Here is a 13,135-nt window from a genome sequence, read left to right on the forward strand (position 1 = left end):
TGCAAACTCCAACGAGGTATCGAGATGGGAATATCCGAAGCTTTCTTGACATGGTTTTGACAAATGATGAGGAGGTAAAAACGGGGGTGAAAATTGGACCACCCATAGGCAAAAGTGGCCTTGTAACACTGAGCTTTCAGTTAACGATCAAACAAGGAGAGGAGGAGGATAACATGTTTGTAAAAAAAACAACTTCTAACTACCACGATGATTACGACAGGATGAGAAGATCATTAGATGATATAGATTGGGGGAAGGAACTGAAAGCTACTACAGGTGAGGTAGCTTGGCTCTTCCTTGAGAGAACGATGAATAGAGGTATGGAGGAATGTATTCAAATGAGAAGGAAGCAGACACGAAACAGGCCACAGTGGATGAACAGAAGGGCTACAGAGGCAGTATAGCAGAAATACATAAGCTGGAACATATATCAGAAGAGCATAAATAGAGTAGACCGCGATCGTTATACTAAACAAAGGAATATAGCAACTTTAAAGGTGAGAAGAGTGAGTTTGAGAACTCCATATCTGATGATGTAAAGGACAATGCTAAATGTTTCTGGAGATATGTAAAGAGCCAAACCAAGACAAGGATTCTACAGACACAGAATGGCGCTTGGGCTAAGACGGATCAAGAGAAGGCAAATGCCCTCAATTAGTTTTTTGGCAGTGTCTACACAATGGAGGATTTGACCACTATACCTCAAGTGTCTAAGAAGGCGAGGCCAACTTGAGTGAGATAATATTTGAAGTCCATGAAATGGATGATATCCTCTCCATGTGAGACATAAATAAGTCTCCTGGTCCGGATGGATTCGGTTCAAGGATAATGAGAGAGACTAATACTGAAATATGCCATCCACTTCAGATCATCTTTACCAAACTGATAAAGGAAGGAAGAGTACCTGAAGTGTGGAGACAAGCTACAGTGGTACCTACAGTCACATGAAAAAGTAAGTACACCCCATGTAAAGTTTTGACTTTTTCAACATATTTCAACATACAGCTATTTGATCTTCATTTCAACAATATTGATAGATAAAGGTGATATAATATAACAAATATCATGAAACATTTACATTTTGTAGTTCATTGTATAATTTAAATAAACATAAATGCAAATTTCGCATGTGGAAAAAGTAAGTACACCCCACATTTATCACCACTTCGAATACCTAAAATTAGAATCAGGTGCACCGGCTCATGTGCAAATGATTAGAACATCGTTAGAGAGGATCTTGGAGGAATCTGTCTTATTTAAACCTCAGATATTTAGTTTGGTCTGCTCTTTGTTGTTGAAGTGTGTGGCGTCACCATGCCTGGATCAAAAGAGCTCTCTGAGGCCTTCAGAAAGAAGGTTATAGATGTCTACGAGTCTGGGAAGGGATTTAAAAAGATCTCCAAACAATTTGAAATCAATCATTCGACTGTCCGGAAGATCATCGACAAGTGGAGAAGATTCCAAACAACTGCCAACTTGTTCAGGCCAGGCCGCCCCAGCAAGTTCAGCCTGAGAGCAGACCGCAAGATGCTGAAAGAAGTCTCTAAGAACCCCAGAATGTCATCACGGGACCTACAGGTAGCTCTTGCCACTGTTGATGTCAAAGTGCACGAGTCTACCATTAGAAAGAGGCTGCACAAATTTGATCTACATGGGAGGTGTGCCAGGAGGAAACCTTTGCTGTCCAGAAAGAACATCAGGGCAAGACTAAACTTTGCCAATGAACACCAAGGCAAAGACCAGCACTTCTGGAACAATGTGCTCTGGACAGATGAGTCAAAGGTCGAGCTATTTGGACACAGTACCATAAGACATGTTTGGCGAAAACCAAAGACAGCATTTGACCACAAGAACCTGATACCAACTGTAAAGCATGGTGGTGGAAATATTATGGTTTGGGGCAGCTTTGCTGCATCAGGGCCTGGGCAGCTCACCATCATAGAATCCACTATGAATTCTTCATTGTACCAGAGGGTGCTTGAGGATAATGTGAGGCCATCTGTCGGAAAGTTGAAGCTCAACCGAAGGTGGACCTTGCAACATGACAATGACCCTAAACATACCAGTAAATCCACCAAGGAATGGCTGAAAAGAAAGGCTGAATTTTTTTTTTGAAACGAGCTGTGCATGCAAGAAACCCCTCAAACATCGCACAGCTAAAGAATTCTGCATGGAGGAGTGGGCAAAAATTTCTCCCAGTCGATGTCAGAGACTTCTGACAGTTATAAGATATGTCAGAGACTTCTGACAAAAAGGTAGACAGTTATAAGAAACGCCTACTTGAGGTTGTTTCTGCCAAAGGGGGCAATACCACCTATTATAGCCAAGGGTGTACTTACTTTTTCCACATACGAAATTTGCATTTATGTTTATTTATATTATACAATGGACTAAAAAATGTAAATGTTTCATGATATTTGTTATATTATATCACCTTTATCTATCAATATTGTTGAAATGAAGATCAAATAGCTGTATGTTGAAATATGTTGAAAAAGTCAAAACTTTACATGGGGTGTACTTACTTTTTCATGTGACTGTATCAACAAGAAAGGAAAGATAAGTAATCCTGCCAACCACAGACCAGTCAGCCTGACCTCTGTGATATGCAAGGTAATGGAGAAGCTCATAAGGAAGGTCTTGATTCAGCACCTCAAAGGAAATGACCTACTAAGCAAACATCAGCATGGCTTCCGAAGTGGGAGATGTTGTACAACACAATTACTGGAGGTTCTTCAGCAGTGGACTATAGATCTAGATGATGGTCATAGTATTGACTGCATGCACCTAGATTATCAAAAAGCATTTGATAGTGTGCCGAGTCAACGTCTGCTATGCAAACTGGAAGCTTATGGTATTGATGGTCAGCCACTGAAGTTGATTGAGACATACTTGGCAGGAAGATCTCAGAGAGTAACTGTTAATGGAAAGAGATCAGTCTAAACCAGTTACCAGTCAAATTCCTCAGGGAAGCGTGTTGGGGCCAGTATTTTTTATCTGTTTCATTAATGATCTCCCTGTAACTGTTGACTCAGACATGAAACCATATTCCGATGACACAAAACTGTACAGAACTGTATATGCGCACATGGATACAGAAGATCTGCAGAAGGATATGAATGCTGTAGTGAACTGGACAAACAAATGGCAACTCCATTTCAACGAGGCCAAGTGCAAGGTAGTCTATTATGGAAGAAAAAAAATTAGGTTCAGCTATTCAATGACTGGTAAAGACGGGCTTCAAGAAATCAAAGTTCAGAATAGTGCAAAGGATTTGGGAGTGCTGTTTCATATCACTCTGTCCTTCAGTGCCCATGCAGATGATGCAGCTAGAAGAGCGAACGCAAAACTTGGTATCGTAAAGAGATTCTTCTCAGCACTGAATGAAAATGGTCTGCTCAATCTATATAGGAGAATTGTTTGCCCAATCCTGGAATACTGCAACCCTGTATGGTACCCCAAGTTCAAGAAGGACGAAGATATACTTGAAAAAGCCCAGCAAAGAGCCACAAGGTGACTGACTACACCATCTACGTCATCTTGAATATCCTGAGAGACTGAAATTCCTGAGACTCCCCACACTTGCTTACAGAATGCAGAGAGAGTGCTGAACTACTCCAGATCTTTCAGATCATAAAAGGAATTGATCACATTGAGGCCCAGATATTTTTCCAGAGGGATGAAAACTCACGAGCTAGAGGACATAGTTCAGAAAATTAAACTGTTCATAGCAGTGCAGAACCAATACAAAACAAAATGCTTTCTCAATGAGAACCATTAACAGCTGGAGCAGAGCACCCAGAGAAGGTGTTCAGGCCAGTTCAGTCAACTAGTTCAAATCTCCCTAAAAGACACTGGGAAGGACCACCCCCTGCAGTATACACCATACCAACAAATGGCTGATGTAATGAGGGGTAAATAAGCAATGCTTAAAGTCTCTACATCCAAGTAAGTAAGTAAGTAACGATACACTGCCTAACAGACATCTAAATAATTTGTGACAAACCTTATTACCTCCGCCACCGAAGGTGGATGGAGGTTATATTTTCACCCCTGTCTGTCTGTCTGTGAACAAGATATCTCAAAATGTTGTAGACGGATTCGGACAAAATTTGGCAGAGAGGTGTAGTGTATGTGACAAGGACGAAATGTTTAGATTTTGGTGAAGATCCGGATTCTGATCCGGCTAGTAGAATTTAAATGATTCTTCACCATTGGGAGATAGGGCCAACAACGATATATAGCAGGATATCTCAAAAAGTTATTGGATTTGGACGAAACTTGGTGGAGAGGTTGTGTGTGTGACAAGGACTAATTGATTCGTTTTTGGTGAAGATCTGAATATGGATTCGGACACGAGAATTATTTAATTCCTAAGTGATTCTTCACCATTGAGTGATAGGGCTAAAACCGATACATAGCAGGATATCTCCAAAAGAAAATGAACGAAACTTGGTGGACTGATTGGGTGTGTGACAAGGACGAATCCATTCGATTTTGCTGAAGATCTGAATATGGATTTGGATACGATAATTATTTAATTTTAAGTGATTCTTCACCATTGAGGGAGCAGGCGAAAAGCGATTATATAACCTGACATAAAAAAAGTTATGGATGACATGACTAAACTAGGTGGATGAGTTAGTTAAGTGACAAGAACAACCCGATTCGATTTTGGTTCAGGTTCGAATCCAGCTCCGGCCTCTCAGTGGGATACAAAACATAAACTGTTCAGCCTGGCGGAGGGTATGCGCTCTACCAAGTGTCGTTCTCGTTCAGTCTGCTAAGTTCCACCCTTCCCTCCATGGCTAGAAGTTGCAAGTGCACCACCACCCTTGGGTCATCCTCCACCCCTACCCATTATATTTTCTATCCTGATAAACCCTCTCAACATATTTACAGGTTGCTTTGTTTCTTTCTCTAGTCTCACTCCTGTCCGTTCGTGCCTATACTTTACATGTCCCACTGCCCCACTGTCAGTGTTGTCTTCTACCTTTTGTCACTCCACTCTTCCACTACTCTAGGTTCACTCTAGGTTCTATTCTAGGTTTGTCACTCCACTCTAGGTTCTACTCTAGGTTTGTCACTCCACTCTAGGTTCTACTCTAGGTTTGTCACTCCACTCTAGGTTCTACTCTAGGTTTGTCACTCCACTCTAGGTTCTACTCTAGGTTTATCACTCCACTCTAGGTTCTACTCTAGGTTTGTCACTCCACTCCAGGTTTGTCACTCCACTCTAGGTTCTACTCTAGGTTTGTCACTCCACTCTAGGTTCTACTCTAGGTTTGTCACTCCACTCTAGGTTCTACTCTAGGTTTGTCACTCCACTCTAGGTTCTACTCTAGGTTTGTCACTCCACTCTAGGTTCTACTCTAGATTTGTCACTCAACTCTAGGTTCTACTCTAGGTTTGTCACTCCACTCTAGGTTCTACTCTAGGTTTGTCACTCCACTCTTCCACTACTCCAGGTTCACTCTAGGTTTGTCACTCCACTCTTGGTTCTACTCTAGGTTTGTCACTCCACTCTAGGTTCTACTCTAGGTTTGTCACTCCACTCTCGGTTGTACTTTAGGTTTGTCACTCCACTCTAGGTTCTACTCTAGATTTGTCACTCCACTCTCGGTTCTACTCTAGGTTTGTCACTCCACTCTAGGTTCTACTCTAGGTTTGTCACTCCACTCTAGGTTCTACTCTAGGTTTGGCGTTCTACTCTAGGTTTGTCACTCCACTCTTCCACTACTCTAGGTTCACTCTAGGTTTGTCACTCCACTCTAGGTTCTATTCTAGGTTTGTCACTCCACTCTAGGTTCTACTCTAGGTTTGTCACTCCACTCTAGGGTCTACTCTAGGTTTGTCACTCCACTCTAGGTTCTATCCACTGCAAGTTCTCAAAAGCTTGCCGTCCATCGTAGAAAGCAAAATTAAGCTGATGTTTCGGGTGTTAGCCCTTTGTCAGACCAAGAGAGGGCATGCCTGTGAACTTTGCGTTGCTACTTCTCATAGTACATGGTGTTATGTAGAATTATTATATGTAAGTGCAAAATTTGCTACACTAGTGGAACCAATGTTTTTTTGCATCTATATACCCTTGGCAACAAGACCTGATTTGGTTCCATTTTTTCAATGGCGTCTTCGGCGGCCATTTTGAATTTCAAAATGGCCGCCGTTTTTTGCAATTTTGTATGTATTCTAATTTCTACAATCTTAAACTACACATAGATAACTATAATTACAATAATGAAAGAAATATGAACATTTGCTTTTATCTTTTTTATCTTACAGGTATTCAGAGACAAGTTGGATTTCAGCTTCACCGCCGCATAATGTCATCGTTTGAAGAGCCGCCTTCTAAGAAGCAATGCACAAGTTACGAACTTTGTGTATTCTGCCAAGAGAGAACTCCTGAACCTTTGGTTGACGTTGCTCATGCCAATTTTAAATGTGCTTCATATGAAACATTTCTTAGCAGCTTACACAAAAGAGTGCAACTTGGCAACTTAAGCTTTGCGTCAGCTAGTAAGAGACTATGTGATGTTTCTTCAGTAGTACTTAAAGAAAAAATGGCTACATGGCACAAGCAATGTTACAAGGCAGTGACAAATCGTGCTCATATCAAACGTGATGAAGTGAACGTTAGTAAATCTTGTGAATCAAAGAATATTTCAAATCTGACGAACCGCAAGAGGGGACGACCGTCAAGCTCATGAGCTCACATTAGAGGTATTCTTTGATCTCTGGCTTTCAGAATTTCTGAAAGAGAAGCCTGCAGTTGTAGAAGCTCTATCTGCCTGTATGGATAACTTGATAGAAGCAAACAAGAAAGAGGTAGGCATTCAGGAAGCCCATCACCAACTTCTAATGGAGATTGAACATCTAAACTTGGAAAAGCAGCTGAGTGATTTTGACAGGAGCCACAGTAAATTCCCAATGTATCAATGGGCACGAATGTACATGAGGCAAGTGTTGGCGCTGATTAACTTCATACGTTCACTGAAGCAGCCAGATTTCTTCCTGTACTTGGCGTCTCTAGAAAATTTGTGCATATACTTCTTCAGCTACAACCCACTAGATTATGCTCAAAGCAAGTTGTTAGCCAAAGATATTTCTCAAAAAACGTCTGTTAACTGAATATGTGTTCTGGTGGATTTTCTGTACAAGGAATGACAAAAATGCCAGAAAAAATGGTTAATCAAAGTGTTTTATGTGAAAAGATACATACAAAATTGCAAAAAATGGCGGCCATTTTGAAAGTCAAAATGGCCGCCAAAGACGCCATTGAGAAAAATGGAACCAACTCAGGTCTTGTTGCCTCGGGTATAAGGATTCCAAAAAACATTGGTCCCACTAGTGTAGCAAATTTTGCACAACAATGACACAACACCATGTACTATCATTCGAATTATCCGTGGATGCAAACCGACACCTTCCTTAACAAAGTCTTGTTCTCCTTTGAAGCCATTAATCTAATTTTTTAATGACGAACATGGGCAAGACTTGTATTTTTCTATTCACAAAATACACCTCTACACTGTCCCTGGTTTCATATTTATGAGCTTCTTTTTAGAAACAAGAAATGATTTGTCCTGCTGTGGCCTTTAAAAACGTTATGCCATCAAAGTTCCTGAAAACAGCACAAGTCAAAAAGGAGGCATTTACTCGAGAGCTGAGTGATAGTGGATGGGGAATCCTTTATTGTCATGTTTACTAATTCATGGAGTATGTATTACCGCAAAGAGCACTTCCAATGCTCTCATATATGAGAGAATTATTCATGTGCTTGTAAAGGAGAAAGTAGCCGAAGCTTACATTTGGAGGGTACATTTGTGGGTGGTTACCAGACATTGCAAGTAGTCCACAACACAAAGTTTATTTTAAGCACTTTGCACTGTTGTAGCACATAATGGCAAAACAGTCCATTTGCTGGCATGCTTTTTGTTGGGAGCAACTGCCAACATGGTTGCTCTTGCCTAATGACTCGAAAGCAAGTGGATTTGAAGATACAGTGGAACTGTCTTCATCATGCGGTTCCAGCTCAGGTTTGCATGTAATTCTGATCAGTAGAAGCCTTCACTCCTTGCACAGACAGGCTTGCCCGGCTAGTGGAAACGAGGCATTATAATTTCAAGTTTTCCTTTAATTACAACCGATCTTCTTGAAACTTTGTATCCTGTACCCTAAACCATGTTATTTACTTTGTCTGCTGTGACATTATTGGATGCAATGTGATACGACAGGTGGAGGCTTCAGAACTAGAGCCAAGCGAAACAACCTTTGGGGACTTTAAGACACCTGATCCAGATCTCCAGAAGGTATTTTCTTGAATTTATAGTAGATTTTTATGTGTGCTGAAAATGTTTTCTTTCTCTTACTTGGGGGTAATGGGTGTCCTTGACTTTTTCATGCCATTCCTTATTGGGCTAGGAGTTACCTGTGCCACACCCACTCACCAAGCCACGTCGTGCTCATTGTTTGAGCGATCCAGATGTTGACGTATTCTTACAAAGCTTGGCACCGGAGCTCCATAAAAATGCTTCAGGGGCCAAAGAGAGCTTTCCGATGCTGCTTCATTCTCGAACACTACCATTGCAATCTGATCTTATTGATAATGACACAAGGCCAGCTCTGTGTGGTCCCTGCCATCAAGCCATACCAGACCTCGATGAACAGTTGAGAGACACCCGTATATGGCTGGCCAGCTTCCGCAACTCTCGGGTCTGGTCTGGCAGGCTGCCTGGTGCCTTCATGCAAAAAGGAGCATCTGTGCTCGGCAGCACCCAGGTTTCACCAGGCATCAACCAGGCTCACTGTGACATGATGTGGCACATAGGTCTGGGAGACAATACAGATGGTGGGCAGGTGAGGGTGTGCTTTGAGCATGCGGTGATGTGTGGTGGAGCACAAGCTAGCATGCTGCATCTGGTGAGGTCGACGGCTAGTAGTGATGATTTACTCTGAATAATTGTGTAACTGTTTGCTCTTTGCTGCTTGCTTGTTGTTCTTTTGGATGGAGGCGTAAGCAGAATGTCATAGGAAGATCTTTAAATTTTCAAGAAAAAAGTTCAATACTAAAATTGACTACTTTCCAAAAACATAAAATGTTTCGTTAAATCACATTTAGGATGATTTTTATCTGATGATCCACAAGTAATCTCCTCCTTTGAGACATTTGCCTTTGCCTTTGTTGTTTGATGTGCAAAATCAAAGCAGGACGCATGTTGTTATTTGCTTTGAGTCATGCTGATCCCCTGATTTATTACTTGCAAAATCGAAGATTTTACAAGTATATTGGTCGGTTGTGTTTGTGACTCTGTCTGTCTGTTTGTTTGTTTGCTTGTTTGTTATCTTGCCAAAACGAAGTTTTTGCAAGATGTATTAGTCAGCTTGTATGTTTGTTTTTATCTTGCCAAAACGAAGTTTTTGCAAGATGTATTAGTCAGCTTGTATGTTTGTTTTTTTGTTTGTTTTTTTGTTTTTTTGTTTGTGGTTAATCATTTTTTTTCACGTTTAGATCACTCTGTAGACCACAGTTATTATTGGAAACTCCTGTAACTTCGCATATCAGAGTCCTATAGAGATACCCTTCAGCACACAAAATTTTGAAGGTCAAGGTCAAAGGTCAAGGTCACTTTGTGGTCAATCATGGAGGTCGACGAAACCCTTATTTTTTGAGTAACTTTGATCGGATCGTCTCCAAACTTCATGGGAATCTAGTATATGGTCCGGCGCTCAGCTGATTAGTTTTTGGTGGCGATCGGCCTTGACCTTCATGGTTAGCGCTGGAGGTCGAAAATTATTGACCCCAAGGTCAAATGTTGAAACCCTTATTTTTTGAGTAACTTTGATCGGATCGTCTCCAAACTTCATGGGAATCTAGTATATGGTCCGGCGCTCAGCTGATTAGTTTTTGGTGGCGATCGGCCTTGACCTTCATGGTTAGCGCTGGAGGTCGAAAATTATTGACCCCAAGGTCAAATTTTGAAATCGTAGGTACCATATCGAGTAATACCTCATATGAATGCCCTTGATGAGTGCTTCCCAGATCTGTAAACAGTTTGACGCTATGACGTCATTTGATGACGTCATGACGAAAAAACGGAATTTTCATGAAAAAATTATTTCCTCAGTTCTCATCAAAATCTTTCAATATTTCATGTGCGTTGGTCATGAAGACATACTATTCACCATACGAAATTATTAAGGTCAAGGTCAAAGGTCAAGGTCACTTGGCAAGATACGGTTCACCCTGTGGGTGACATATGTTTATTTTGTTTGTTTGTTTGTGGTTAATCATTTTTTTTTCACGTTTAGATCACTCTGTAGACCACAGTTATTATTGGAAACTCCTGTAACTTCGCATATCAGAGTCCTATAGAGATACCCTTCAGCACACAAAATTTTGAAGGTCAAGGTCAAAGGTCAAGGTCACTTTGCGGTCAATCATGGAGGTCAACGAAACCCTTATTTTTTGAGTAACTTTGATCGGATCGTCTCCAAACTTCATGGGAATCTAGTATATGGTCCGGCGCTCAGCTGATTAGTTTTTGGTGGCGATCGGCCTTGACCTTCATGGTTAGCGCTGGAGGTCGAAAATTATTGACCCCAAGGTCAAATTTTGAAATCGTAGGTACCATATCGAGTAATACCTCATATGAATGCCCTTGATGAGTGCTTCCCAGATCTGTAAACAGTTTGACGCTATGACGTCATTTGATGACGTCATGACGAAAAAACGGAATTTTCATGAAAAAATTATTTCCTCAGTTCTCATCAAAATCTTTCAATATTTCATGTGCGTTGGTCATGAAGACATACTATTCACCATACGAAATTATTAAGGTCAAGGTCAAATGGCAAGATACGGTTCACCCTGTGGATGACATATGTTCATTTGTTTGTCACCGGCCTACAGGTCACAATTTTCAACCGATCTTCACCAAACTTCACCAAGTGGTAGAGTTGGTCAAATGCCAGAAGCCTATTGTTTTTGGGGTCAATAGGTCAAAAGGTCAACATAGGCCAAAGGTCACCAACTTTGCTAAATTTCTAAAATCCTCAATTTTCATCCGATTGACTTGAAATTTGAAGACCACTTGCATATCTGGTCATTGAATTCAACCACCAATAATTTTTGAGGTCAACATAGGCCAAATGGTCAACATAGGCCAAATTTCTAAAATCCTCAATTTTCATCCAATTGACTTGAAATTTGGAGAGGACTTGCATTGAATTCAACCACCAAGTATTCTTGCAGTCAACATAGGCCAAATGGTCAACATAGGCCAAATTTCTAAAATCCTCAATTTTCATCCAATTGACTTGAAATTTGAAAAGGACTTGCATATCTCGTCACTGAATTCAACCACAAATTATATTTTAGGTGAACATAGGTCAAAAGGTCAACATAGGCCAAATTTCTAAAATCCTCAATTTTCATCCAATTGACTTGAAATTTGAAGAGGACTTGCATATCTGGTCAGTGAATTCAACCACCAAGTATCTTTGAGGTCAACATAGGCCAAAAGGTCAACATAGGCCAAATTTCTAAAATCCTCAATTTTCATCCAATTGACATGAAATTTGAAGAGGACTTGCATATCTGGTCACTGAATTCAACCACCAAGTATTTTTGAGGTCACCATAGGCCATCATGTCACATTGAAAACTTTTGGGGGAGGGCGTATTTTGCAAGTATCGTGCTACGCATGACGTTTTCTTGTTTGTTTATTTATTTGCACATTATTAAAGGGGCACTATATTTAAGTACATCATGGGTGTGAGTTATCTTCTTGTAAAGAAAGGTCATCCACAGTATCTGTAAATGAACTTATTTATTAATAGGAAAAAGAGGGGGAAAAAAAAAAAAGAAGTGAATTTCTGAGTAATTTCTGCAAAACCAGCTTTGTCTTGTCTCGGTGTGTCATTGATTGGCTGTGTACAGCACGTGGTGTCTCACAACCAATCGTGCTATAAATTTCCAGGTTACTCTTGAAGTAAGTGATAAACTTTACGAAGACTCTTCGAGTAAACTTCTGAGAAAAATTATGGATGCCAACCATTCATCTACATTTTTCTAACCATTGTAATGTGAAGTTAAATTAAATATTATAATTATATCTTGAGTTGTCAATTTTTTTATTTTAGTAGTAATTTCATTTTAGTGTAATTTAACTAAAACTACAGTTTTATGCCTCCATAAATAAATCCTCATAATAATCATAATCCTCATGATATAAACTACAGTTTTATGCCTCCATAAATAAATCCTCATAATAATCATAATCCTCATGATATAAACTACAGTTTTATGCCTCCATAAATAAATCCTCATAATAATCATAATCCTCATGATATAAACTACAGTTTATGTTTTATGCCGAAATCGCCGTCTGGCTGTCTGTCTGTCCGTGCGTTCGTCTGTCCATCCGTGAGAGGTTTTCGTTACTACAATACTTAAGAATGGCTAAAGTGATCCAAGTCAAACTTTGTACAATTATGTATAATGATACAAAGAGGAACGGATTAGATTATGGGGTCAAGAGGGCAAAGGTCAAAGGTCCGTTGGGTAAAAATTCTGTTACCAAGCTAACTTGTGAACCAGTAATGGGATTTTGACTAAACTTGGTATAAGTATGTATTATGGTGCAAAGATGAACTGATTAGATTTCGGTGGCAAAGGTCAAAGGTCAGAGGTCATGCCAGGTAAAAATGTGAAATGTGCGAACAGCGGATTTAAATCAAACTTGGTACAGGTATTATAATGATGTAATAATGTGGGCGGAGTCATATCGGTCGACGTTGTGACGTCAAAGAATGCCATTGGATTCTCTCTCGTCAGAGGTCGATGGTCATCAAGCTTATATGGTCTTCCATGATTGTCAGAAGCAATTGTGATGCCAATGAAATTAAATGAATACACTTTAAACTATAACAGTACTCGGTAGAGCGCATACCTCTGCCAGGCTGAACAGTTTACGTTTTGTATCCCACTAATAGGCCCGATCTGGATCCGGATTTGAACCAAAATCGAATCAGCTTGTTCTTGTAACCTAACCAACTCATCCACCAGGTTTTGTCATAATCCATCTACATCTTTTTGAAATATCATACTATTTATACAGTTTTTGTCCCCATCTCT

General features: G+C 40.2%; 1 protein-coding gene across 1 annotated transcript in view; it reads left to right on the forward strand.

Annotated features, from left to right (window-relative positions):
• LOC137410727 (multiple PDZ domain protein) overlaps positions 1-13,135 on the forward strand; it is a 197,606-nt gene that overhangs the window by 148,255 nt on the left and 36,216 nt on the right. The window contains exons 17-18 of the mRNA XM_078778865.1: positions 8,235-8,309; positions 8,422-8,856. Coding sequence (XP_078634991.1) covers positions 8,235-8,309; positions 8,422-8,856 — 510 coding nt within the window. The remainder of the gene's footprint in view (positions 1-8,234; positions 8,310-8,421; positions 8,857-13,135) is intronic.

Source organism: Myxine glutinosa, chromosome 1 (genome assembly GCF_964187855.1).
Source record: "Myxine glutinosa chromosome 1, kmMyxGlut1.1, whole genome shotgun sequence".
Taxonomy (NCBI): domain Eukaryota; kingdom Metazoa; phylum Chordata; class Myxini; order Myxiniformes; family Myxinidae; genus Myxine; species Myxine glutinosa.